Raw genomic sequence first — 27,600 nt, forward strand, 5'->3', positions numbered from 1 at the left:
AGGCAGAGATCAGCGGACCGGATGGCATGTCGCAGAGACGGGCGTGGCGAGGGTCCGTCGACGTCGAGACGCTCTGGCGACGGCCAGGCGGTTCGCGAGGCGTCACCTCAAAGGCGCAGTCGAGACGAGACAGAGAAGGCGCGCTGGCGGAGAGACCACAGGGATAGAGTGCCTGACGGGAACCGAACGGACGGCTCCAAGGCACCGAGACAAGGCAGCTGGCGAGACAGAGAACGAAGTCCTTCAAGTAGTCCTTCGAGTGGGGGGAGTGCGTCCCCAACTCGCGGAAAGCGCCTAGACCTCCCCTCAGAGCCGGAAGATCCAGATTCGGAAGACCTCGCTCTGTCGCCAATGACGTCTCGCCGGTCGCCGAGCCTCCCGCCCTCTGAACCCCCCTCGCCGATCTCGCCTCCGACAAAGACGGACAGTCGGCTGTCGGGTGCGAGCTCACCGTCGTCTCGGCGAGATGAACGCAGAGGATCTCGGGGGATCTGCAAACACCCAGCCACGTCTGCCGACCCCTCAGCTGTTTCTGAAGAGGCCTCGCAGCGCCGACGCGCGGTCGAAGGGGAGAGACTTGCGAGTTGGGCGTCAACGCCCCTGGCCTCTCAGTCTCGCGTCGTGGACCCGCGTCTTCCATCTGCCGCGTCGTTCTCGTCGCACCTCGCTCCGGCTTCCTCCTCTTCGTCTGCAGCTCTCAGCGCTTGGGAGAACCCTTGGGACGCACGGGTTGCGGAGCCGAAGAGTCGCGCCCTCCCTGCGCCTGCGACCTCGACATCTCTCCCGGGGACTGGCCCGAGTACGGTTCTATCTCCGCCATTGTCGGGCGCCTCGCCGGGTGTCCGTGCTCGCGAGGCCGCGGGGGCTGCGGCGTCTTCGCTTCGCGAGAAACTCGCGGGCGGGGTGAAGATTGCCTCGCCGGATGCGGTGTTCTCGCTCGCGGGGTTGGGGCCGTGCCTCGACGACGTTTTCGACTACGATGAAGAATACGAACGGTTCGGCTTTTTCCCCACGATTCGCACGTTCGCGCGACCGGAGCGAAGACGGCGGGCCCAGCGACCCGGTGCGTCAGGCCCCACCTCGGCGGGTACGCCGCAGACAGCCTCGTCGGAAAAAGAGGAAGGCTCTGAGGGCTCACGCCAGAGGCGAGAAGAGGGATTGGAGCTGAGCAGTGGCAACGCGGAGCCGGACGGCGCTGGGGAAGGCGCGAAGAAGAAGAAGGAGAAGAAGGAGAAGGAGAAGAAAGAGAAGAAAGAGAAGAGTCAGAACGAGTTGCTGGGGCGACTACGCGAGGAAGAAGGGCGTAGCGGAAAACAGTTGACAAAGCTGGAGCGAAAGCTGCTCCGAAAAAAGCAAAAGAAGGAACAGAAACGTTTGGCGAGGCGCGAGCGAGAGAGAGAAATGCAGACGGCAGAGCCGGCGGAGGTCGCATTGAAAGACGCCAGGGACGGTGGCATCGGAACGGGACCAGGAGCTGGAGAGCCCGAAGGCGAAATGGAAAAAACGGACGAAAAGGAGACAGAGACCAGGCGGGTCACTGGAGAGCAGGCAGCCGACGCGGGTCTCATGCAGCGGCCGCCGGCAGAGAGAGACGCAGCGAGGGGTGCCGAGGGCCCGCGAAGAGGAGCGGAAAACGAGCAGACAGATGAACCAAATAATGAGTCGGAAAGAGGGGTGGACGAGGAGGCAGTGACGGCGAGGAGGGAAGGACAAGGCGCAACGCAGGAGCCGACCGTTGGTGCCGAGGCCAGGGTGCTCGAAAGCGATGGAGACGCCCAGAGAGGCTGCGAAGGAGAGAAGGTGAGCGGAACGCCCAGCGACGGAGGGGGGAAGGACGTGCCTGCTGACAGCTGTGAACATGATCCTCTCGTGGGGAAAGACCCCGAATCCAAGCGTGGAAAGGAAAGCGCGGCAGGCTCTGGAGAGGAGGACCAGGAGAAGGAGGGACACGGCGGAGGCGCCGCGCCAGGGACGGCGCGCGCGTCTGGGAAGAAGAAAGAGGACTCGGAAGGCACTGGGGTGGCGTCAGCGAAGGCGTCGCCTCGGTCGGGGGGCTGCCGCAACAAGGATGCACTTCCCCGCGAGCTTCTCTCGCTTCTGCTGGACGATTACGTCTGTTCGTCTTCGCGACGAAGAAGACCTGGAGAGAACGTCTCGCCCTCGTCTCCGTCCCCCAAGGCTGTTCGGTCAGGCTTTGCGAAGCGCAGTGGAGGGTCCAGCAAACCGCCAGCAGGCTCCGCAATGTCCCTTGTGAAGCGCGAGGGTGAAGAGAGGACAGAACACGGCGCGGGAAGGGGCGAGGCTGGTGGCGACGGCGACGCGAGACCGGGGCAGCGTCCGGGTGAGGAGGGGAAGGCGCTGGAGACGCGTGGAGACGACGGGGATGCCGTAGGTCGCGGCGTCGCCGCGCTGGGCCTGGGAAGAGGAGAAAAGGACAAGAAACAAAAGTCGGGCGGCGCGGAGACCAGGGAAGACAAAGACGCCCGGCTCACGTCCGTGCGAGGGCACCAGTCCGGAGGCAGCGTCGCTGCCGCCAAGAGAGAGGACGACGCATGCGACTGGTCATCCTTCGAGGTGTTTATCGTTAGCGAGCGGCAAGCGGGGGTGGCGGAAGGCGCTCAGGAGTTTCTCGGCCAGCCTCTGACAGAGGAGGAGCTCGCGCGAAGAAAGACGCTGAACTGGGACGAAGAAGAAGAGTTTGTCCTCGCTGCTGCTCTCGAGGAGAGAGGCCCTCTGGAGGCGAGCAAGGCGCCGATAGAGAGCCTTCCCGGAGAGGAAGAGCCGTCGCAGCTTCAGCCGGAAGGAGGCGGAGGAAAGGGAGACGAATGCCCAGAGCAGGAACAGGGAGACGGAGAGACCCCGACGGCAGGAGACGCGGAAGGACAGGGAGAGGAAGACGAGCGCAGCGAAGGCCACGAGCAGGGACGGAGCGGGGAAACGGACTTGCCTGTCTCCAAAGGCAAGGAGCAGCACTCCTGCCGCCCAAAAACGGAACAGATCGAAGACCTTCGTGCAGATGAGGAGGCAAGGAATGAAGAAGAGGAAGACGGGCGTGAGATGGCGGGAAAGAGCATCCGAAAGAGAAAGCGAAGGTCGTCGTTGGACGACCCAGATATGGAAGAGAAACTGAGTAAGGCGACGGGCGTCTCCAGGCGCCAAGAGATTCCCTCGACGAGTCTTTCCCACTGGCGCCTCGTTTTCGTGACCAAACCTCACATATCCATTTATAGATACGAGCGTGCATGTGCCTCTACAGAAGTCTGTACAAAATCCAGCACAATCGCCGATTCGCAGGGATCAACGTAGGCAGGAACACACACACACACGTATATATATATATATATATATATATATATATATATGTGCATGCAAAACTGTATGTGTATTACATAGAGTTGTGTGTCCATGTGTTGATGTGCATGTGCGTGCTTACGCATCCATTTTTCTATATGTATTTGTATATATTTGGACGTTTTTGCGTTTGTCTGTTGTCTCATGGCGTTTTGCGCCTGCACGGCGCTATTGCTGCGGCCTCTGTGTTTAGCGCCCAACGATCCGTTGTACGCGTGCTTAATCGAGGGCAGTGCGATCCGGTTGACGCGCCGCATGATCAAGCAGCTGCACGACGAAGAGCCGCTTCCTGCCACTGTCTCGGCTTCGGGGCCGTCTCGGCCCTCGCTGTCGCCGTCCCTTGTGGTTTCGGCGGCGCTGTCTCCGCGGTCGCCGTCTTCAGGGCGAGGCGAGCAGGCGGCTGCGCTCCGTTCCCCGGAAGCCGGAACAGAGGCTGCAGCCAGTGCCCCGCAGCCCGGTCTCGGCATCGCAGGGAAGAAGCGGGAGAGATGCGCCAAGGGCCCGGGCGCGTTCGCGCGAGCTCAGCGAGAAGAGAGCGAAAAAGAGACCGGCAAAGAGCGGGGCGCAGACGGCTCGACGTCGCCGCCTGGAACCGCTCCGGCGACTCCCTCGCCACCCCTCTCAGGAGCGGCGGCTTTAAATTCCCTAGGCAGGAAGGTCGAAGTCCGGGACGATGCTCAAGGTAAGCGTTTGGTCTTTCCGAATGGGAAGCGGGTGTCAGCAACATGGAGAAACGCCTGCGTCTTCACGTCTTATCGCGTAACGACGGTGCGCAACTGGGAACCGTGCTTGGCTGGCGCTTCATCTTGATTGCGCCTCTCGCTCTTCCCACACGGGCACCGCCGGCTTGCGAGTGTGGCGCGTCCCTGGAGCGGAAAAGACAGGCCTGAGCCTAGAGAGAGAGACCCCAGTGCGCATGGAAGAGTCGTCGCCAGAGCGGAAGGGGCGAGTCTCCCACGCAGGGCTTTCCAAAAGGACAGCTTCTGTTTTCGAAATGCGCACTCATGAGACACTCTGGGAGCTCGTTGGGGAGGGCGCCTGCGACTTGGCCGTCGCTGCGCCTCCCCCCGGGTCGACGCTTTGTTCGCGCATGCGGCCGTCTCGTCTTCTCTCGCTGGCTGTCGTGGTCGCTCCGCAGAATGGTGTTCCGTCTCGCGTTGCTACCCCTTTCACTTCCTCTTTCTCTGTCGCTCTTCCTCTTTCTCTGTCGCTGCATGTCGTGCTTCTTTTTCTATTTTTTGTTTCCGAGCTCCACTGCGGCGCGCCGCCTGCGTGGGTGTTGCGTGCGCCTGCAGGTTTCTCGTACGTCGGCTGCCGCGTGCGCGTGGTGCGCAGCTGGCGGGATGAGAAGCAGCGCAGCACGTGGGAGTGGGGCGAAGGTGTGATCAAGTTCTTTCTTCCCAAGTTCCGCATGTTCTTCATTCACTTCCTCCTGAACGCAAGAGGCACCGACGCAGCGACGCCCTTTGACGCGCCGGCCGCCGAGCTCCGCAACGAAGACTTGCCTTTCTCCCCCGATGCGCAGCATCGGGGTTGGTTCTCAGCCGCCCACGATATCATTCGCCTCGCGTCCTCGAGGCGCGTCTGGGAAAGACCCGAGAAGCTGAAAAGACGAGAGCGAAAGAAGGGACCGGACGGAGAACGCGCCGCAGACCAGGGAGCGAGTGCCGAGGCGGACGATGCAGCCTCGAGGCTCGGGCAGAAAAGCGACGGCCTCCGGCCCGCAGCAAAAGGCGGAGCGGAAAGCGAGAAGCGCGAGGACAAGGACGATGGACGCAGCTGCGAGCAGGAACTGGAGAGCGAGGAAGATGGACATGGGCAAGAAACAGGAGAGAAAGAGACGACAGACACAGGGAAGAGCAGTGAAGACGCGGGTTTCCAGACCCGGGAGGGTGCCCCGCCGTGCGACGCGAATCGCCTCTCAGCTCCTCGAAACAACCAGCCGGACACACTTGCTAGGTCTCCGCATTCTCCAACTACTTCGTCTTCATCTTCTGCCTCTATCTCTTCGTGTCCATCATCGTCTTCGTCGCTTCCATTGTGTCGCACGTGCTGCAACCCTATAGCAGCAATACGGACTGGCGACAGCACGGACGACACATCCTGGCAGCTTTCCGTGCTGTCCCTGCCTCCTGAGACGCTTGACGCTTGTCTGCCTCCCATTCCCGCCGCGTCGGCTGCTGAGTCAGGTTCCCATTCTGCGCCGCCTTGTTCTTCCGGCTCGGTGTCGCCGTCAGCCACGCCGTCTCTCCAGCGTCCTCTGCCCCCCGCAGCGTACACCATTCTCTCTGACGAGGAAGCAAAGGGGATGTGGCCTTCGTCTGCGGGAAAAAACGAAGGCACGACAGCGATGCGGCAAGATGCCGCGACGCGAAACCTGAAACGCGTTCACTGGGGGCTTCGCTGCGCACGCTGCGAGCGCGTCTTCCACGCCTCATGCATTACGGCCCCTCACCAAAGGAAAATCACTGTCGGGTACGGCACCGCTTTGTCGCCTCTTCGCAGCACATCTACCCCTGTGCACCGCAGTCTCAGTTCCGTCCACATAACGTCATTCGCCTCGTGCATATGTGCAGGTGGAGCGGTCGTGCGGCGTCCATAGGCGCTCTGTATCGGATACAGCTAGACAGTGCCGTCGAAGTGGCGAGCAGAGTGGAGGGGCCACCGTGGCAAAGTGATTCGCGGACGAGACGTACACACATGTGCGTAGCAGCAGCGCAACGCCGGCCTTCACACAGACGTGTCTGGCGCGAAGACGTAGCAGTCGCCAGCAAGCAGCTTGGGTTCAGTCCTCGACTCGAGCCTCTCCCCAGACACTGCACTGGTGCAGAAACGCATCGCACAGTCCGTCCCCTTGTCGCCTGCAATCTCTCAAACATATTTATGGATGCACGCGCTTTCGACACGTGCAACCAGCCATTCATATATATATATATATATATATAGGTATATATAGGTATATATAGGTATATATAGGGGCTTTTTGCCCTATGGAGGGCTGCAGAATCGTCGATGGCCCGTGCCTTTGGTGACAAAAAAATAAAGACCTGCATATATATATATATATCTAAGTGTATTGCTGTGGGGTGTAGAACTCGTGGTTATTCTCTTGGTTTGTGGATTCCTTGATGTTTTCAAGAATGGATGAAGAGTCGTTGTGCGAAGAGAGCGCACGGCACCGTCGCCTCGTGGCTCGTCGAGAGGCTGCGATCAAGGCGTACGCGAAGAAGCAGACGGAGAAGCGGCGGGAAGACGCCTCTGGACTGGTACCGGCAGCGGATCCCCACGACGATGAAAAGAAGGCCGGGGGCGAGCAGGCGGCAAAAGGAGGCCGAGACGACCTCGAGGGTGAGGCACCGTCGACGTGGAAGGCGAGCGAGACGAGTTCAAGATCCTCAGGGCTTGAGGCTCCAAAAGGCCCTCGCGAAAAGAAGCCGAAGGCCCCCAGCGGCCCTCTCGGCAACGGCGGATCTGCGCCGGGGCGCCCGACAGGCGAGACAGCGAACCGATTGGGTGCTGCGTCTCCGAGTCCCGAGATCCCTGTGACGGAAGGAGAGCCGAGCGACAGACGCGAGAAAGATGTCAGTCAGAAAGACCCTGCCGAGGTCGCCCCGCCGCAAACGCTGCATCTCAACTGGAAGGAGGACGCCCAGGGCGAGGCTCTGTCTTCGCCGTCGCCTTCGCCGTCTCCGGTATCGCGAAGCCGAAGCGAGGGGAGGCTGCTGGCGGGTCCGACGTCAGGTGAGATCGGAGCCCCAGAGGCCGGAACTGCGCACGCCACCGCGACGACAAGAGGTGCCCGAGAGCGTACAGGGGACCGTCGGCTTGGAGCGCCTCGGGATGAGGCGGCAGGCCCCGCCAGTCGCTCTCAGCCGACTTCCAACGACGCCAGTCCCCAGGATGCCGGTGTCCCGTCGGCTTCCTCGGGGTCTGTCTCGCGCTCCGCCGACGCGGGCTCCGCGTCTCCGCGCATTGGTTTGGTCTTTGTCCCTCCTGTGCAGCCGTTGTCGGCGCCGACCTCGCCGACGGCGGCCTGCCGGAAGAAGCGCGAGGAGGCCGGCGGCCGGAGCCGGCGCTCCTGGGAGGACTGGGTCTGTGCGGACTGTGCAACCTGTCGATTCTGTTGCGAGCCTCTGAGTTTGCCGCCGCTTGGCCAGGAAGCCTGCGGCCAGTTGGCGACGCATACCAGTCAGCCGACTGTGAACTGCCACACATGCAACATGTACGCCCACGGAGTCTGTTGCTACCCGCCGGTGCCGGAGCTGCATCCGATTGCGACGTTCCGGTGCGACGCGTGCACGCGGTGTCGGAGTTGTGGCTACGTCGACTTGTACTGGCCTGAGTACGCGAACTGGGACATCAAGTTCCAGATGTGTTCCACCTGTCATTACGCCATCGAGGCTGGCCAGTTCTGCCCGGTCTGCATGCGCGTCTGGGGCTTCGACGGCCTCGACGACCTAACGCTCTTGGACGCGACGTCCTTCGGAGACACCACCGGCCGCCAGGGCGCGCCGGCCCCAGATGGAGAGGCGCTGGCGGGCGAGGGTGGCGGTGAAGACGCCACGCGGACGCAGAAAAAGAGACGGCAGGGCGAGGCGGCGGAAGGCGAGACCGGGCCCGGAGACACCCGTGGCGCTGCCGACCTAGAGCCGGCGGGACAAGGTTGGAAGACCTCTGCGGAGGCTCCCGCGGCGAGCCTTAACGCATGCAGAGTGCCAGAAAGACAGGACGAGGGCCGAGAAGAACAGAACAGTGAACGCAGACAATCCCTTGTCGAGTGGGTTCTCTGTGACGGATGCCGCCTTTGGGTGCATGCCAAGTGCGATGGACTCTCAGAAGAACACATGGAGCAACTCGCGTGCAAGGATGTTCTCTACAGGTACGACTCAACACCGACATCTCCACGTATGTGAATATATAGTTATATACGTACCTGCATGCATAGTGTAGATGCGCGATGTGTGTTCCGGTGTGTCCACACGCCCTTGTGCAGCCTCATCCGTCCGTTTGCGCGAGCCTGTCTGTGTCCTGTCTGTGTCCTGTCTGTGTCTTTGTGTGGGGTCGTGCCCGTAACTCCGCAGGTCCACGCACACGTGGCGTGCGGCCGTTTGCTGGAGCTCTCGGAGAGTTTCCTCGATGTTGCTTCGCCTCTGATCTCGTGCTTGACTCTTGGGTTTGCTGCCCGGGGAGGACCCGCTATTCCCACAGGGGCCTTTGGCCTCTTCGTGGTTTCTCGCCGCTCTCTGTCGGTCTCTCTGGAGCGTTGAAACAGACGTGCATCTGCTCCACCCTTTTCCACAACCCCCGGCACTGAGCACCGTGGCGAGCCCTTGTTTCTTGGGCGGTTCCCTCGCCCTGTGTGTACAGGTGTCCTGTGTGTCGGGGGTCGTCGCGGGCTCTGAAGTACAAGCGTCTTTTGGATCAGCTGGTCGCCTTCGACAAGACAGCCGAGTTTACCTTGCCTGCAGCGGCCTCGTTCACCCTCTACTGGCGCGTGGTGACGCGTCCAATGGACCTGACGACGATGCGGCAGAAGCTGCAGCGAGGGGAGTACAAGCGCGACGAGGAGATCATCTCGGATCTTCGACAGATCTTCCACAACGCGCGCATGGTGAACATGCCAAACACTCGCACGTACCGAAGCGCGGTGGCGATGGAACGGAAAGCCCATGAACTCCTTGTCGGCATTCTTCAGCTGACTCCGGGAAAGATTGTGAAACGCCGGACCGATAAGACGGGACGTCCGGGGTTGAAGGCGGGCGACGAGAGGGCCGGAAGAGACGCGAGTCTTCTGGACCTCCTCGGCGACTCTGAGGATATCGACGAAGGCAGTTGGCTAGTTGGGCCCGAGGGCGACGACGAGTCGGAGAGCGAGAAGTGGAAGTCACCCACGGGTCTAGGCGCAGATGCGCACTCGACTGGACAAGGGAAGCGAGGAGACAGCACGCGAGAGTCCGGAGACAGTGAGGGAGGGACCGCAAGTCCTCTCGCGCGAGAAGGCCGTGCAGCGGCTAGAACGCCGTCGCCGACCGCCGCGTCTCCGTCGTCACTTCCGAGTTATGGAGACACCGACGGAGACGAGAAGGGAGGTCGAGAGGCCGTGTTGCAACAGGGACACACACGAGAGGCACAGTGCGTGCGACCCCAGACGCAGGCCGCCGGCGCCGAGGCGAAGGCCGGGGAACAGGACGACGCTCGAGGTCTGACGTCTTGTGAAACTACTCTGAAGACCCATGGGCGATTCGCTGAAAGTGCGCAAAAACAGCCCTTCCATGTGCACCGTCTTCCAGAGTTCGAGAGACTCCCGATACCTCCTCCGAAGCCTCTTGACGCCCTCGAGGACTTGTTCATGCTCCCCTCTGGAAGCGCGCCTGTTTTGGCTTCGCCGTCGACTGTCTTTCCTGTCTCCTTCGCCTGCGGGTTTCCTCTCGCGCCGTCTTCTTCGCTTTTGGTTCCTCAGTTTCCCCCCACGTTCCAACTCGCGTTCTCCGCAAACAGTCCGCTTCCGGCAGAGTTGCCGTGCGCGCCGCACCCTGTGCTGGGCGCGGGCCTCGCGGCCCTCGGGTGTCCAGAGGCAGGGGAAGGACCGTTCCTCTGGGAACTCCCCACGCGCCGCGCCTTCGCCCCTCCAAAGAGGAAGGAGAAAACGCGGAAGAAGAAGGACGCCGCAGAGGAAGAACGGCGCACGAAGGCGAAAGGGCGAGACGCGGGAGCCTCGTCGCTCTTCGCGGGTGCCGTCGGACAGGCGCCGTCGGCCTCCTCGGCGTTTGGGCCTGGCGAGAAGAGGAAGAAGAGAGGTAGAAAGCCTGGGAAAATAGGAGAGAAGACGGGCGCCGCGAACCCTTTCCTGCCTGCTGCTGGCCTGGCTCTGGATCGAACCGAGGAAGAGGAGTCGAGGGGCGCGTCTGCTGCTGAGGGCTTCAGAGAGCCGTCTCGGTCGCCGGAGAGTGACGAGTTGCCCGGGTCCGACGAGGAGGACGAAAATGAAGACGCAGACGAAAATGGGGGGCACGCCAACGCGCGCGGCGACACCCACGACAACCTGCAGGCTCCAGGCATCCTCCCAAAGTGTACGTACATCATGCCGGCAGTTGAGAACCCTCAGGAGTTCTTGCGGGCGATCGAAGATCTGTACGGCGACGGAGACCCGATGCGAAAGCGGAGACGGGAAGACAAAAAGGAGAGAGAAGGCAGAATGAAAGCCGTGAAAAAGGGGGCACGGGACACCGAGGGAGGCGCCGACAGGCAACGCCAGCAGCGTGGGTCTCTTGCTCCACTCCCCGAGGGTTCGACCGCTGCTGCCTGCGAGCTAGAAGGCCCTCAATCGGACCCCGCTCGCTCATGTGCGCCGAACACCGCTGCAGCGCGCGCCGTTTCGCCTGCTGAGGACAAACAGGGCGACCGAATCGAGGCCAGGTCTTGCGGGGAATGCTCGGAGCGACACACAGAAGGGGCGAAGGAAGCTCGAGGCTGTTCAAGGTCGAGGCGTTCTTCCCTCTCGGGTGGCGAGGGCGACTGTCTCGTCGACGCCTGGGGACAACTTTCTCTCTTCGAGGACTGCTGCGCACTCTGCGGATCGTCTGCAGATGCGACGTCGCTCTACCACTGCCCCTCGTGTGGGGAATCCTTCCACGCCCAGTGCATTGGCGTCGCCCCTCCCCCTCCTTCTGGTGTTCCTGCCATGGACGTCGAATGCCCTCGGTGTGCTGTCTGTGTGGTGTGCGATGGCCGAGCGCCGTGTGTGCACATCGAGGATGTTCGAAATCGCCGATCCTCAGCCGGCGCGACTCGCGGAACGCAACCAGCAACGAGCTGCGGGGCTTCTGGGGCGCCGGCGTTCTTCGTCTCGCCGGCGGGCGGCCCAAACACCTTCCAGGCGGAGCGCCCCGACCTCCTCGTCGCCGCAGCTGCGTCCGCTTTGTCGCCGACGGCGGAAGCCCTCCGGAAGCAGTTCCACGTTTATCGCTGCGGCTCATGCGGAGTGTGCGCCCACGCCGACTGCGTGTGGCACAGCAGTGTCGAAGCGCAGTCTTCTGCCGCGAGTGCTTTCTCGCCCTCGCCGCCCTCGCAGGCGACCCGGGGTCAGCTACCCGCCGTGAATCCGTTGGTCGTGCTGAACAGCGGGACCCTACCCCCTCAGTTTCGGCCGCAGATTCCCCAGCCGTGGATGTCTCTCCCTTCTTCTGTCTCTTTTGCACCGTCCCTCGGGGCCTCGCCCCTTCAGCGTCTGCCGGGGGGGACGACGCCAGAAAGCAGCGGAGGCGCCGCAGCCTTCGGCGAACGTCAGCGACCAGCCTGTCCCCTGCAGGCGCATCTCGCGGGTCTGGGCGACCAGGAAAAGTTCCACCGGCCGCCTGGGCCGGGCCAGAAGGGACCAGGCGGCGGATCTGCCCAGGAAGGCGCAGGAGTCGCGCAGCCTCTGGACGGCGCAGGAGTCGCGCAGCCTCTGGACGGCGCAGGAGTCGCGCAGCCTCAGGCGGTCGCCTCCGGTCTCTCAGGGCCGGGGCCGTCTCCACAGCTCCCCCCTTCTGGAGTATCTCTCGCGTCGGCGCCTGGCGCGCAACCCGGAGTGGGAGCGCCGGCGTCTGCAGCGGCGCGGCAAACAGACCCTGGAAACGGAAGCGCCTCACGCGCGTCCCTGGTTTCTCAACTTGCGAACTTCTTGCTGTGCCTCAAGCTCCTCGTGCGCCGTCTGGGCTGGCGACCGACAGCCATTGCGCCGCTTCTCGGATCGACCCCGGAGACGCTGCATCGCGTACTTCTTCAACTCAAACTCGCGCCCTCGTCTCTCGGCGAAGAGGGCCAGAACGTCCTCCAGTGGTGCTTCCTCAAAGGTAACAAGAGCGATAAAAGACAAGGTGTTCCCGGAACAGATTCATGGATATACTGAGTGTTCTCGAAACGAGACAGCGACGTGCCTGCCTCTCCAGCGCTCCGGCCCTGTCGCCGCGGGAAAAACGGCATATCGTCCTGGGGCAGGAACGCTTGCTGGTGCGGCTGTAAGGGCTGCCGGAAGGCCCACGGGTGCATGCATGTGCGTCGGGATGGAAGCTGGGAGTGCACACTTGCAGGGGGAGGAAGTGTGTGAATTTCTTTTGGTTCTGCCTTTGTTGCGCCGGATGGCGTTATGAGCCCAACAAGCGTGTGCGTTGGCCGTTCTGCCCCTGGGTGCACGGCTTACGTTCCTCGGCTTACCTAATGGGGAACGGCAGTCGCTCCCAGGAAGGGACACTATGCATGTCCCCCCGTCGCTCTTTGCTCTGTTGTCTTTTTTTGAAACATCCTTTCCTTCTGCAGCTGTAGAAGCGAAGGAGACGCTGCCAGGGTTTGAGGGCGTTCGACTGCCGCTGCCTTCCGACGTCAAAACGCCGACTCCGACGATCGCTGAAATTCTCCCTCGACTTGCTGCACTCCGTCAATCGTTGCCCCCGGCTCCGTCGTCCTCTTCCTCTGCCTTTTCCTCTCCCGCTTCTGTCTCGGCGTCTTCGTCTGCTGGCCCTGCGGATCCCTCCAGCGTCGCCGTGCCTGTCGCTGCGCCTGGGGCTGGCCAGCCGCGTCAGGCGTCTTCACCGCCTGCATGTGGCACGGTCTCTTCTGCCTCATCGCTCTCTTCTCTTCCTCTTCAGCCACCGGCCTCGCTCCCTCTCCGCCCTGGCCCGGTGATGCAGCGGACTCCGAATGGAGTCGGCGCCCCACCAGCTAGTGGGGCGCCGACACCATCTCGTGGCGCCACTGCGGCGTCGCTGCCTGTTGCGTCGTCTCTGTCGCTCGCAGCTGCTTTGCCGTTCCCAGCCTCGGGGCTTCACGCCTCGGGGCCTCAAGCCTCGGGGCCTGCGGCGTCCGATCCGCGGGGCGGCTTGAGTCCCGAGCAGCTTTTGCTGAGCCAGCGACTGCTCCAGAGCTCGCTGGCATCTTCTCACGCTTCGGCGGGGTCGTCTGCTTTGTCTTCCGGACAAGCCGTCCTGCTTCTTCAGCATCTTCGGGAGACCTACCGAGACAAACAGCGCGTCGCGTTGCAGCAAGCGAAGGGCCTTCCAGTGTCGTCTTTGCCGCGAGACACAGCGCCTTCTTTTCCGCAGGCGAGTGCCGTGTCTGCAATAGTGCCGCCTGCTTCCCTCTCTGCGTCCAGCAGTGACAGCGCATCCAGAGGCGGCGGGGCGGACGAAGCGTTTCGGAAGCCGGAGCGGACGCTCCGAGAGGAAGCCGCAGGCCGCAGGAGACCCGACGGCGTGGCGACGAGAGAGAGCAGAGAGCCCTCGCCTCGAGGCTCGCGCCCAGGCGACCAGAACCCGCCGCAACTGACCGCCGATTCCGGCGGCGAGACGTCGGCCGGGAGAAGCGGGCTAGCCTCGCGCGAACTGCCGGCGCGAGACGGCGCGGGAGAAGGCCCGACTCAGGAGGTTGGCAGGCGCTTGGCAGACGAGAGGGAGCAGCGCCTTCTCGATTCCACTGGAGGCGACGGAGACGCAGGAGCCTCCCACGCTGCGAGCATGCCACTGGGCAGCAGGCGCAGTTCGGAGACACCGGCGGTGCGTGGAGAGGCGGTGCGAAGGACCAAACCGGACGCCGACACTGAGCGCGCACACGCCGAGTCTGCCAATCGCTTCGACACTGCTTCGAGCAGTGTCTATCCCGAGGCGGAGGTCCTTAGCCAGCTGCTGTCGAATTGTTTTCCGTCGTCCGTCTCGTCCTCGCCTGCGTTTCCGGAAGACCCGGAAGTGCTCGGAGATGACGACGACAAAACCACGTACGCCGGAGACCAGGAACAGCGCCGTGGTCGAGGCCGAGAAGTTCGCGAGGAGCCGCTTCACCGTGCAGCCTTCTGCTGTGTCGTCAATCCCTCTGGGACATGCGAGGCGATCGGGGGGTCGGCTCCTCATTCTCCACAGGATTCCGAGACGGACGAAAGGCAGGACGAGGACGAACAGCCTGCACGAACGTCACGCCGACGAGGCGAAACGCAAATGCAACGCCGCCCACTGGCGTCTCGTGCTGGTGCGCCTCGTGCTGCAGAACTCCATCTACGAGATTCATCTCTCGCCCCGCCAGCATATGTGGACATCGAGGACGAAGGGCGAGCAAGGTCCAGCAGAATGGTTCGGGATGAGGGCGTTCATGCAAGCGCGCCTCCGTCGAGTTCCCCGACTTCGAAACCCTCAGCCCCGTCTCCACAAACCGTGCGTGGTGAGGAGCCCGCGACAGGAGTTGCAGCCGAAACGACAGCTTCTTCCACAGCGCGCCGCACTTCGTCGGCTGGTACACCTCAGGCCGACGCTCCTGCGGCCGCGGCGCGCTCTCACGCTTCGTCTCTCTTTTCTTCGCTGTCGGCGGGAGACGTCCATAAACTCCTTTTCTCTTCCTCCGGCTTGGCCCTCATGACGCCTGAGCAACAGCTGTCGGTCCTCCGTTCTCTCCAGCGGCAGCTCGCGGCGAACGCGCCGGCGTCAGCGCAGCTCGCAGCGCTCGCTTCCTCAGTGAATCCCCAAGGACCAGCGCAGGCGCCGGCTTCGCGAGCGGGTTCCTCGGCCCCGCTCGCGAATCATCCACCCTGCGGAGGAGACACCAGGCCCGACGCGCGGGCGGCGACTCACGAGCCGCAAACGGAGTCGGTAAGAGAAGACGAAAATCTGGACTGGTTTGGCGGCATCTACAGCAGTGCGTCCCCGCGCGCGAGTCGCTTCCGCAGCGCTGCGCCTTTCTCGGGTTTGTCTGTCTAAATTGAATTTGCATGCGCGTGGACATGCTGGAAGCCTGCGGGTCTGAAGGGTTACGTCTAAAGGGATACACAACCGCGACAACCCAAGATACGAAACTTACGGTGATTCAAGGATATTCGGCTGCTACGTATATATACGCCATCCGTGGCATCTGGACTCGCACCTGTACGTAAACGTGCCCATGTCACATGTGGCTCTCGCCTATATTTATTATGTATATCTGAGTGTATAAGCGACGTGCTAGGATGTGAGAGTTTTTGCTTTCGTTTGTCTGCCCCGGGTGTCTGGTTCCAGGAGCGCTTGTTTCGCGCGGCCCTTCAGAGGAGCCAGCTGGGGGGGTCTCCGGAGCAGGCGCCCCCGGCGGGCGTGGAGAATCCGACTCGCCGCGCCTCGCTTCTCCAAATTGCTCAGCAGTTGAGGGCGGCGGCGCTTCAGTCGTCTTCGCCTGCATCTGCCGCGCTTCAAGAAAAGCTGCAGGCGCTGCTGAACCTTCAACAGCAAGCGCTGCAGCGTGCAGAAGGCAGCCAAACGGCCCCCATCCAAGCCCCGGTGCCCGGAGCTCCCTCGCCCCCGTCTGCGGCCTCTGCGTCTCGCGGACAGGCAAACTCTGTAGGGGATGGCGAGCGGAGTCGAGGCCGAGGGACAGGCGACGGGGGCGTCGCTCTCTTGGCGTCAGGCGGCCTTCCAGCTCCGAGCAAGAAGCGGCCGAGAAGCCCCCCTGGCGGAGCGACTCCAGGCGCGGCTTTTGTCTCCGAGGCTCACCCTGGACTGTCGGGCTTGCTTGCCGCAGCGCCTCGGCCGCCAGCGCCTGGAAGTTCGCCTTCGCCTGTCGGGCTCAGTGTCCCGAATCTGTCTCCGCCCGGCGCGGTGGCAAAGAGAGAGAGCGGAGCCGGAGGCGACCCGCTGGGGCATCGCCACGCCGCAGGGAGCCGAGGCAACCCAATCCCCGCTGCAGGGCGCGTGCCGGCGTCCAGCGGCTTCGCCTCTACAGTTCTCAAGTCCAGCTCTCTGCCGCCTGTCCAGATGAAGGCTGGCGTCCCAGGGCCTGCGGGTTTGCCACAGTCGGTGAATGGCGCCAGTCCGTCGTCGCTGCACTGTGTGAGACCGGGCCTCCTCCCTGCTTCACTCCCTGCCGTCACCTCGGCTTCGGCCTCGTCTGTCTACGCCGCGACGCACGGTCTGCCTCAGCTAGGCGTGCGTGGGGGGGCTGAGAACGAGGAGGTGCGAGGCCTTGCCAGGAGCCGAGAGGGCCCTCTCAGCCCCCCGGGCACTCTCCCGCTTTCCCAACGAGCAGCCGACGCCGCGCAGCCTCTCGCACTGCGTCCGTCGCCACCGTTAAGTCGACCGAGTGGGGACCAACAATCCGCTGTGTCGAGCCTCAACAGGACGCCGCCGAAACCAGGGAACAGTGTCGGCCCCAGCTCGACTCATCCTCTTGACAACGCGAGCCTTTTTCTGCAGGAGAGCAAGACGCGTGGACGTCCCTTCGCTGGAGCGGCTGCCATTCCCGAGCCTTCCAGCAGGGGTGTCGCGCAACGCCCGGGGCCAACGACGCCCGCTCTTGTTTCCCCGTCCGGGACGCAGGCCTTCCCGCCTCTGTTTCTTCAAAACGCACAACTGCCCTACCTTCCCTCCCAACAGGCGTCGCTTTCTTCCTCTCTTTCTTCGTCCGTGCCTGCGCTTCCCGTGCCCCGCCTAGGCATCCACCCTGCGGCGCCGGCGCATCCGGCTCTCACTGCCCCTGGGGCGAAGCTGCCGGAGCCGGGACGACCGGACAGGCAGCGGCGCGTCGACGGCGGGGCTTCGCGAGCTGCGTATCCGACCGCGCTGTTTCATTCGAGTTCCCCCGGCGGCGCAGCGTTGCCAATCTCTTCGTTGGGAACGGCAGACGAGCGCCTTTCACTAGAGCGACTGGACGTAGGGCGCAGCAGAGGCGCGGCTGGAGACAGAGGCACGGGCCTTCCCGACGCCAGGAGACAGCCTCCCGTCACGGGGCCCCAAGGGAGACTCCCCCAGGCCGCCCCGCCTCCACATCTTCATTTCAGCTCCCACGTGTCTCCTTTCGTCTCGCTTCCCGGGATCGGAGGCGCAGCCGCGGAAGCCTCGAAAGGCCGAGGCGACGGCGGAGACACAGAGACGCTCAGAAACAACCTACGAAAGGGGACCGTGTGGTGCACAGACTGGGCGTATCCGGGACTCTATGTGAGGCAGGCACCGCGTGTCTCAGGCGCGGGCGGGGCGACCGCCAGGGAAGAAGTGCGAGAGGGAGACGCGGCGAGCCACATGCCGCCTCTTCTCTTCTGTGGAGGCTGCTGGCGGAAAGAGACGGGCGTAGGGGAGGCGGAGGCTGGAGACGTGCTAGGCCGCGAAGAGGACCGCATGGAGATCATTCGACGGAGTGCCGTCTTGCCGCAACAGTTGTTGCTCCTTCCTGAAAGCGGGTATGTGAACGAAGCTGAAGACGCGCGTTGGAATGCAACTACCGTCCGAGTAGTCGAGAAGCTGCTGGACCAGGCTCCGAAGCCTTTAGTGCCTTTACGGCGACGAGATGAGAGTGCGCAGGCCCCAACGCCTTCAGGGGGAGCGGGAGAGAGAGCAGCAGACGCGCTGGAAGCCGAGAGCGGAACTGACGCTTGCTTGAGACCGACACTAGAGGGAGAACGAGAAAGGGACATCGTCGTGAAATGCGGCTTTTGCGGCCGCCTGGAAGGTTTCGCCACCGCCTCCGCTTCTTTGGGGTCTGCCGCCGGTGTCCCCGGCCCCGTTCTTGTCTCGCTGCGAGCCGCCGCACGTCGTGTCGCTGCTTCATGCTCTGGATCGGGCGCCTCCAAGTCGGCTCTTTCCTTGGAGCGGGCGGCAACGTCTGCTGCGCCTGTGTCCTCGTCAGAGGCGTCTCCGCCGTCGGCGCGTGAGGTCGCGGGAGGATCAACGGAAAAGGAGGCTTCGCAGTGCGCGCTGGGGCGAGAGGTCGAAGACGACCACGACTGTCGAGGAGAGGAGACGAGGGCGGCGGCCGAGAGGAAGCGATCCGTGTTGCTTTTGAATGGCCTCCAAGGGGTGTGCGCGAAATGCTGGCCTCTGGGCGCGTGGCGAGACGGAGACAGCGTTTCGCGCGGGCATGCAGCAGCGTGTGTGACGCAAAAGACCGAGTTTGGTTCAACCGCGGAAGACGGACGAGAGCCCGAGGACACTGCCGCGGGTTTCGGGCGACGAGGGGAACACGACAGAGAAGACCTAAACGCTCGCAATCCCTTCTGCCGCGTCTGGCTCTTCCAAGTAGGGAATGCAATGAATTCTGTAGACGTTTCGGATCTCAACGGACTCTGCCAATCTGGCTTCCTGGGCTTCATTCGTGCCTGTGCGTGCCGTGGAATCATCCGTCAATGTACCCGTCGTTCCACCCGTGGGGTCTCCTGCCTGTGGGGGGAGGAGTGAGACCCTGTCTTGTCTGCTCTCCATCTTCGTAGATAAACTCTTCGCGGGGCCGCGTGGGTGTTGGTGCGGATAGCGCGCCTTTCTGCGTTGCCTGCCTTCGTGTCGGCGTCTGCGTAGGTATTCACCTATCGCTAGGGGCCAGGCCTTCCCCTACACGAGGTTGCTCGTGTCTCCGTCGGTGTCCTTTCCTGTGAATCAAAGTTGTGGCGAGCGGCTGTCTAGCTCAGAAAACCTGCGTGATGGCGATTCTGTGCGAAGCCTCTGGACAAACTGACGCCGCTCTGTCGTGTTTTCTTCAGGTTACGCGGACGCTACTAACGGCTGCTTTTGATGTCAGCCTTCGAGAAGAGGATGGGCAGAGCCAGTGTGTGCCGCCGTCGTCGGACCCACAGACTCAGACATCGCGGGCCGAGGCTGTCACTTTCTTTGCTTGGCTGCTGCTGGATGCAGTCCTCCCTGCCGAAGCCGAAGCCGCGGAGAAAGACAGCGCGACCCCGAGAGCGGAAGCAACGTGTGAAGCCGCGTCGCCGGCGGCGCCTTCGCCGGAGTTACGGACGATTTGCATGTCTCTGTTTACTTGGTTTTGTGAACAGCCCGCATGCAGTCGCGAGATCAGGGCCATGGTCAATCGGCTGCTGGGAAGTTCGGGCCCGGCGACAGAGGGCGAGAAGAAAGATCTGGAGGCCTCCGCAGACTTGGACGCGCTGCTCACCTCCCTTTTCACCGCCTTTGCCGCCTTCGCGCCTGCCGATCCAGTTTCTCTCGCGATCTGCAGGAAGGACAGAGTGTCAGCGCCCGGCTCAGCAGCCGAAGGTCAGGCGAAGAGCGGAGGCGAGACGCTGCGTCAAGATGATGGCCACGAGGCGAGAAACATCGCAAACAAGGAGATGGAACGCCACAGGGGCGTGTCGGAGGCGGCGCTCATGTTGCCCTCTTCACGTTCCTTCCTCGGAGCCGCGTGCCTTCCGCCTTCGCTCGGCGTGAGCGCGGCTTCGCCTGGCCTGGCCGCGCACGGGTGCTTGGCCCGACCTTCCATGCCTGCGTTGTTCGCGGGCGCCTGGTCTCCAGAAGGCAAAGGCCAGCGTGGCGCGCCCGTTTTAGAGTTCAGCCTGCGGTGCAATCTGTGGTTGCTTCTCGAGTTGGCTTTTCAGCGCAAAGTAACGCAGGCCCCTGCCGGCACGGTTCCTTCCCGGCTCGCCTCGCTGTCGTTGCGGCCGCTGTCCCCCGACACACCGTCTCTCCTCGTTCGCCTTGTTGCACAGCGTCTTTGGCTCGGCGACGCTCTTCCCACGAACCGTTCGCTCTCGCTCTCTTCTCGCTCTTCTTCTCTCTTGGCCTGTCAGCTCTGCGGAGAGACAGGAGACCGCCTGGTTCGAGGCCGCCTTCTTCCCTTTGGGGACGGCGTGTCCCTTCACTCGGAGTGCATCGCTTGGTCTGTGGATCCTGTGCTTCTGCCGAGTCTCGCCAATCCCCGGCTGACTCCGGCTGCTTCGGACGCTGCCGTTCCTGGCGCACAGGCTGTGCGAGTGGAGAGTGCTCTGACGCCAGCGGATCAACTCAAGGTTTGCGTCGACACCGCACGTCCCTGGAACGGCGCCGCGGGGGCCGAGACAGTCCCGACGCGTCCGAGGGAAGTCGCGGCGCAAGACAGGGAAGAACGAGCAGGGAAAAGGCCAAAGACTGGTGGTGACGACCTTGCCGATTCTGCTTCAAATCGACAGCGCCACACCGCCGAGGTCCCCGCGGAGACTGCCGGGTCTCTTTTGCGGTCTTCTCCGGGGGTTCATTTTCCCGCTTCGTTGGAGCCGTTCCTCGAGCTGTCAGTCTGTCTTCCCCCCGTCGAGATCCCGAGCGAGGAAGTGGGGGAAGTCGTGGCCGATGCAGCTGTCTCGCGCTGCGTCTGGTGCATGCAGCTCGGGGCCTCTGTGTACTGCTCAGCTCCAGAGTGCTCTGTGAAGCTCCACCTGGCCTGTGCGTTCGCGGCAGCCACCAACACACTCACTGGCGCCTCGGCGCGGCCTGGCCGCGGAGGGGCGGTTGCACATTGTGCAGGATGTGGCCCAATGGGCGGCTGTGGCGACTCTCTCCAAGAGGAAGAGAGGGGCGCGACGCACAGCTGTGGAGAGGAAGGCGAGCGCACAAAGAAGGGAGACGCGCGAGAAGACCCCTCCGTGCGCGTGACGCGGAAAGAAAGAGAGCAAGTCGCAGAGACAAGGAAACGCGCGTTCCCCATCCATATTCTCTTCAGCCGCAGGCAAATCTGGTGCCATGCATGTTGGAAAGGCTTCGTGCCTCGGCCAGACCCGTCTTTTGACCCTCTCTTTCTCGCTCTCGAGGGCCTCTCAGGAAGCGTCTGCTTCATCATTGCTCGCCAGCTGTCGCAGTCGATTCGCCTGCGCCCGCCGTGCTCTCGCCTTCGCGACTTGCCGACCGCCGAGCAGGAAGCGAGTCGCCTCGTGGCTGCCTCGCTGTTGCCTGTCTCCGCCTTCTTCTCCCACCTGCCGTCTCCGCTCCAGTCGTCTTCGTCCGCTTCTTCCGCTTCGCTGCCGACCGGGCCCCTGCACTTCTTCTCCTTCACGCCGACCTACGGCCCAGTCGAGAGTCTCCTGGCGCCGCTTCTCGCCTTCCTCACTTCGTCCTCGTCTCTGCTGCTGCCTTCGTCCCCCTCTTCGTCCCTCGCTGCCGTCTGGTCCCAGAAGGTCGCCCTATACACGAAGCAGAAGAACCTCGTCTCCAGTCTCGCGCCCTTTTTGCTGCGCTCGCCGTCGCTTCTCGGCGCTCTCGTGGCGTCCGTGGACAGTCGCCAGGTGATGCTTCGCCTGGGCAAAATGTCGGGCCTCGACGACGCCCAAGACAAACGGGGCCCTCGGAGGCTGCTGGCGACGAAGGGGCGAGACCGGGACGAGGCAGAGCTCCACCGGCGTCCGACTTCGCCGGACTCGAGCATGGAAGAATGTCTCTTTGCCGCGTCGCGCTCGGACGGGACCGACGAGGAACTCTTCCAGCTGCGGCAGCAAACTCTCCCACAGGGCGACTTCTGGCTGGGTGGCACGCCGCGCGCGGCTGGGTCGTCTGCGGCAAGGCAGACGCAATGCCGAGTTCGGAGGGGCGGCGAGAAGGCGTTCGGGCGCGAGTTCGTCGAGGTTTTGGAGCGGGTCGCAGGGGGCCGCCAAGGCGGAGGACGCGAGGACATCGCAGGCAAGGAGAGACACAGAAGACGTGCGGAGCCGTCTTCCGCCTTCGACCTCAGAGCGGAGGATGAAGCGAAGACGAGAGGGGACTTCATGCCTTCCGCTCATGGAGAGGGGAAGGATGCGGCACAGGCGTCTGCCGCGAGTCCAAAACACGGACGCACCCATCCACATGCCTCCCTCGGCCTCTCGTCTTCTCTCTTCTCTGGACCTTCCCTCAAGCGTCTTTCGGCTGCTCTGGCGCCGTCGTCGGAGACTCCCTCTTCCGCGACTCCTGCATCCTCGTCTACCCTGTCGCCCTCAGCCTCTCCACCCGCGTGTCTCCCTGCTTTCTCCGCAGACGAGAAGAGACACCGCGTCATCCGCCATGGAGGCCTGACGGTTCTCAACGTTGGCATTCCCCTGTCGTACGAGGGCGAGACGCTCGTCTATCCAATCGGCTTTGTCTCCGTGCGTCGCTTTCACCTCCCGCCGTGTCTCCAAACACCCGACCCTTGCCGAAGACGCGCAGCGAAGCGCCAGCCGGGCGCGGACTTCTGTGCATCTGCGCGACATGCAGAGAAGACTCCACGGGAAACAAGCCGCTTCGAGGCGCGTCCACTCCCGACCAGAGCCTCCTACGTTTGCGCCATCTCCCTGAGAGACGGCCGACCTTTCTTCACCATTGATATCTTGGCTTCCTCGCTCGGTCACAGAGCGCCGGTGTGTGCGTGCCTCTTCTCCTGGCTGCGGGCCCCGTCGAGCGCGTCTGTCGCCGCCTTGGGCTCGGCGCCTCCACAGCCTGCAAGGCGACAAGAGAGGGACATGACGGGTGATGCGGAGGAGGCGAAGAAAGACGAGAACGAACGCACGCCAGGGTGTCGACGCCCCGGCGACGAGGCGCACAGCCCAGAAAAACTCCTCACGCACGTGGGGGCCGCCGCTGGTGGCGCCTCGGCCGTTCGAAAAGGGAATCAGTAAGGCGAAAACGAAAGACACACTGATGGACGATGAAAGACGATTGCAGGAATGGGCTCTCCATGTCGTGGAGGGTCAAGAAAAAGGAGACGCAAATACGTTCTCAGTGTCTTTGTGTCCCGCAGATCAGCGGCTTCTCGAGCTTTCGGAAGCATCTTCTGTGCGCCCCACGTGTTGCCGCTCACGGCAGCTGTGGTGTTAGAAGGCCCTCTCTGTGCGTATCTTTGCGCGTTTGGATTTTTGCTTGCGCCTCTCCCTTTTCATTGCAAAAAGCATTGCAACAGGCGTCTCTTGCATGTTCTAAGCCTACGTAGCCGAACCGGTAGAACGTCGCCTCACAGGAGACGCTTTTTCGCGGAATCGGGATTTTCGCGAATGTAGACCCCGTGTGAAAGGCTCCTCTGCTCTGACGCTCAGAGAAGAACACAGAGAGATGCGTGCGCGTGCGACGCTTTAGTGAGGGTTAGCCCTTTAGCCGAATCCTTGTCGCTCCCGTTTTTGGATCGGCGCCTCCAAGCCCCACCGGCGAGTCCCCGATCTCTCAGAAACTCCACACCAAGTGCGAGATCGCTTTCTTTTGCATCTGTCGCTCGCGTTGCTTTGCAGACGCAGCGAAGGCCCGGAGGCGGAGGGCCAGGATATGGCCCAAAGTTGCCTCGCGGGCGACCGTCGTCGGAACGAGCAGAGAGACAGCGAAGAGACGCGGTGCTCACCCGTGTGGGGTTGGCGGTTGGCAGAAGGCGACGACCTCGAGGAGACATTCTCGCGCTTTGTCTCGCTCTTCCACCTCCGACCGCCGAGAAAACGAGAACGCGATTTGCCCTCGGATCACCTTTTGCGCAGCGACGCACACCCCGAGGGAGCGAACGCGGAGACGAGGTCGGCGGCGAAGCGACAGCGAGAGGGAGACCCAGAAGAAAGAGAAAGGAAGAAGACGGTCCAGAGCCAGCAGCCGGCCGCGGGCCAGGGGGCGGCTGGTCGGCAGACTGCTCAGGCGGAGACAACGAACCAGGAATGGAGCCTCGCACACCCACGCTGGGCCCAGGGCTTTTCCACTTCAGGTTACACCTTTTTTGGCATCAACTCGCCTTACGTGGTGGATCAACTCAAACCCAAAATCTTCGACGTCTTGGCGTGGCGAGCGCTCTCCCGTCTTGGCGACGCTCACCACAACCGCTTGGGCGTCCTGCTGGGTAACTGCCACCGGATGGAACAGTAAGCAGTGCCTGGAGGCTCTCGAAACCCATCATCTGGGTCTTTTCTCGCCCGACCCCTGGGGCGATTTCTCGTGCTCTCACCTTTTTGGAGTTCTCTATGAGCGTGCAGAAGACGACTCCAGTGGCTGCCGAAGAAAGGCCGCCTTGCGCATGTCTGTCAATGCCCTTTTGTTCGCCCCGTATCGCCGTCAGGAGTGGTTGGTTCGAGTGTCTCGTGTGGCTGGTGCATGCGTTCGAACAAGGCATCGCAGTTGCCTTTGCGACTGCATGCGCCGCGGTGTGTCTCGATTTGCGATTTGCACGTCCCTGCCAGGTGGGAACGCCGGTGGCCGACGGCGACGCCTGCTTTGCAGACCCGCGCCGGCGGAAGACAACGCGAGGCGGGAGGTGAGCCGCAACTCGGCGTGCCGAGAGATCTGCTGACGCATCCCCTGGAGGAAGATACGCAGGCTGAAAACCTCGACGAACTCATGGTGTGCTCCTTCAATCGAATCGGCGAAAAGGTAAGGAGCAAAGCCCAGAGTGTATACATATATATATATATATATATATATATATATACGGATGCGTTCAAGGACTGGGACGTTATAAAAAAACAGTCGTGTACATGCTTGTGTCGAGATTGACTTGCATGGGTCTTGGTACGACTCCAGTTAAGTAGTTTTGCAAACCGACAGCTTCGTGTGCGCTCCTGGGACCTGTCGTTGGTATCTTTGTCTCCTGGTCCCGGTTCTGCCTGGCTCACCTGCGCGCCGCCCTTCGCTTGATTTCTCATCTCGTGCCCTGTCGTCTCACATATTCCGTGACATGCTGTCTCTCCGTCCCCCCTCTTCCCTTCGCCTTTGAGGTCTTGGGCCCTCTTTGCACGGTTCGGTTCAGGCCGGAGACGCTCTCTCCCACCCTGAGGCTTCGGCGTTGCCATCGGCGGCGTCGCCGGCTCTCGCCGTGTCGGCATTTGCCTCGGCGTCATCCTCGTCGGCTCTGCCGCTCTTCCCTGCGTCCTCTTCGTCTCGCTCCGTCTCCGTTCTCTCGCGAGCAAAGGCGAAGAGACAGTTTGACCAACTCCCCCCCTCGATGCAGTACCGATATCTCCAGTCTGTGGGCGTCGACGACCGTCTCAGCGTCAGGTCCAGCACCATCCATGGGCAAGGCCTGTTCGCCAATGTGCCCCTAGCCGAGGGAGAGGTAAGTAGGAGAGATCTGGGCGACGGCTCCACAAAGATGGAAACTCCCGGCGCAGCGGGGAAAAGGAGTTGACACACACACGTCGTTGCCGTTTTCATGGAATCCTCGTTCAGGCAAACAAAAAGAGAGGAAAGAGAAGCGTCACGCCTCTCGTCGTCTCTCGCGTTTCTCTCCTTGCGACGCGGCAGTCTGTCTCCACTGCGTCGCTCGTGTGTGTGTGTGTGTGTACTTTGCCTCGTGTGTTCAATGTTCAATTCCGCTGCTCAACTTCTTTCATCGCCTCCATCCGACACTCGATCACGTTGCCTTCGTCTCTCGTGTCGTCCTCAAGTTTCCGCCCTCTTCCACTCCCCACGGGCGCCGCCCTCAGAGCCTGCACTCCTCCCAACCTCCTGCATGCTTCTTCTCGCTAACCCTCCCTCGTCGTCTGTCTCCTCCTCTCCATCTGCTACGCGTTTCGTTGGTGCGCGTTCACAGTGTGCGTTTTCCCGGTTGTCGGACCAGACGTTCTCTCGCCTTTCTGCGGAGTCGTGCAGCTTTTGCCTGCGCACTGCTCCCGTGACGTATCGCCGTCAGGAAACCTTTCGAATTTCGTCTCGTCGCGTTTCAAAGTCTTGCATGTTTTCTTCTCGTGCGTCCGCAGCCCGTCATCGAGTACGTCGGGGACATGGTGCGCAACTGCGTGAGTGACCTGAGGGAGGCGCTCTACGAGAAACAAGGAGGAGGTGGAGACGGCGCCTGCTACATGTTTAGGCTCGACGACAACTTCGTCGTTGATGCCACACGAGCGGGAAACGTCTCCAGATTTATCAATCATTCTTGCGAGGTGAGCGATACAGCCATCGAAAAGCAAACGCCACAGGCGTATTTACAGTATCCACTTATCCATATATATATCTATATATATCAACATGTGTGTATCTATATCTATGTAAGGTTTACGGTTTTGACTGTTTTTGTACGAGAGGCGAACACCGCAGCGCCTGTGAAGTAATCTTGGCGCGTTAGGTTCCTTTCCGTGTTCTGTTCTTCGCGTTTTTTGCTTGGCTTTTTCTTCCGTTTGTGGTCGCGAAAGACCATCACCAGACGTGAGCGCCGACGCCTGTGCAAGGCGATAGGCGCCTTGTGCCGTCTGTCGCGTCTTCAGCTTTCTTTCCTCGATTTTTGGGCTGGTCTCCCTCGCGTCTCCTTTTCTCTCGTCATTCTTGTCTCTTTCTCGCGTTTCGCCTGCTTGCAGCCGAACTGCACGTGCAGGATTCTGGTGTGCGAGGCGGGGCAGAAGCACATTGTCATCATCGCGAAAACGGCGATTCGCGCCGGCGAAGAAATCACCTACGACTACCAGTTCGGCATCGGCAACGAGACAGACAAGCTCGCGTGTTTGTGCGGCGCCCGCACGTGCCTGGGCAGAATGAACTGACGGGCGCGGCGTCGCGCACACCGCCTTCTCGCGGAGACGCTCGGCGCGGAGCGAAGAACCGCCGGGCAAAGGAGAAGGCAGAGGATCGAAGCGACGCGCAGGGAGGACGGATCCGACGGAGAAGAAGCAAGGAGAGAAGAGGGGAAAAGGGAAGAAAGAGAGAAGGAGTCCAGCAGAGAGAGAGAGAGTAGGGAAGAAAACAGTTTTTGGAACTGCAGCGCCACTGCCTTCCGGTTGCTGAGGGGGAGGGCGAACGACGAGAGTCACGGTGGGAGGCGCGGTGCCCGAACGGCACTGGCGCATCCGAGGCGTGTGGAAAAGGGGTTGAGCTGTGATTTTTGTCAAGCACACACGCACGCGGAGGACGCATGTGTGTTCCGAATGGTTCAATTGAGCATCGAAACGAGAGTCTGTGCGTGGCTTGAACACCATTCTGGTTTGCCCTCGGATTCTGGGGCTTCCGTTGTGCGGTTTCTCGCGCCTCTTCGCCTTGCTTGTTCTTGACTTGTCTTGGCAAACGCGACTGGGATAAAAACCGTTCTTTAAATCGAGAGAGAGAGAGCGGCCAGCGCCCGTGAGGTTCTGGGGCGCTTTTCGCGCCGAGCGCACGACCTCAGTTCTCTCCGCGTCTCGCGCGTCCTGTCCCGTGCTGTGGCGTGCACTCGCTCTCGCCTCCCAGCGTTTTCTGGCAACTTATCGAGGAGACGTGGGGACCGGACGGCGCCCTGAGGGGCAACCCCACAGGGTTTGGCCTCCCACGTGCCCCGCAGCCCCACAAAAGTGTCTCCTTCCCTTTCAACGCCACAGCACATGCAATGAAAAAACGCACGCTTCGACTGGCACACCCTCCAACAACAAATGCCGACCTCCCATATATATATATATATATATGCATGTATGTATACTTATATACACGTAAACGACGGTATGTGTGAACCTATTTGCGATGTGCTGGCGGATTAGTATGCTGTCATGTCGTAACAGACTGTTTGAGGGTTGTGCTTGGTGGCGACGCCGGTCTCACACTTGGAGAGTTTTAAGTCACGAAGACACCACACGCGCCAGTGGCAAAACAGTCACCGCTTACACGATTCACCTGCATGCATCTGGACACAGGAACAGACACT

General features: G+C 62.1%; 1 protein-coding gene across 1 annotated transcript; it reads left to right on the plus strand.

Annotated features, from left to right (window-relative positions):
* Positions 1-351: 351 nt before the first annotated feature.
* Positions 352-26,473, plus strand: NCLIV_046190 (Multidomain chromatinic protein with the following architecture: 3x PHD-bromo-3xPHD-SET domain and associated cysteine cluster at the C-terminus, related; the record flags this gene model as incomplete). Its single annotated transcript, XM_003884169.1, has 13 exons — positions 352-3,130; positions 3,545-4,033; positions 4,647-5,826; positions 6,491-8,230; positions 8,719-12,185; positions 12,649-14,960; positions 15,363-18,344; positions 18,803-22,650; positions 23,258-23,866; positions 24,182-24,371; positions 24,748-25,053; positions 25,697-25,879; positions 26,291-26,473. The coding sequence occupies 13 exons, from the start codon at positions 352-354 to the stop codon at positions 26,471-26,473; spliced, it is 20,268 nt and encodes a 6,755-aa protein (XP_003884218.1).
* Between the last annotated feature and the right edge of the window lie 1,127 nt (positions 26,474-27,600).

Source organism: Neospora caninum, chromosome X (genome assembly GCF_000208865.1).
Source record: "Neospora caninum Liverpool complete genome, chromosome X".
NCBI lineage: Eukaryota > Apicomplexa > Conoidasida > Eucoccidiorida > Sarcocystidae > Neospora > Neospora caninum.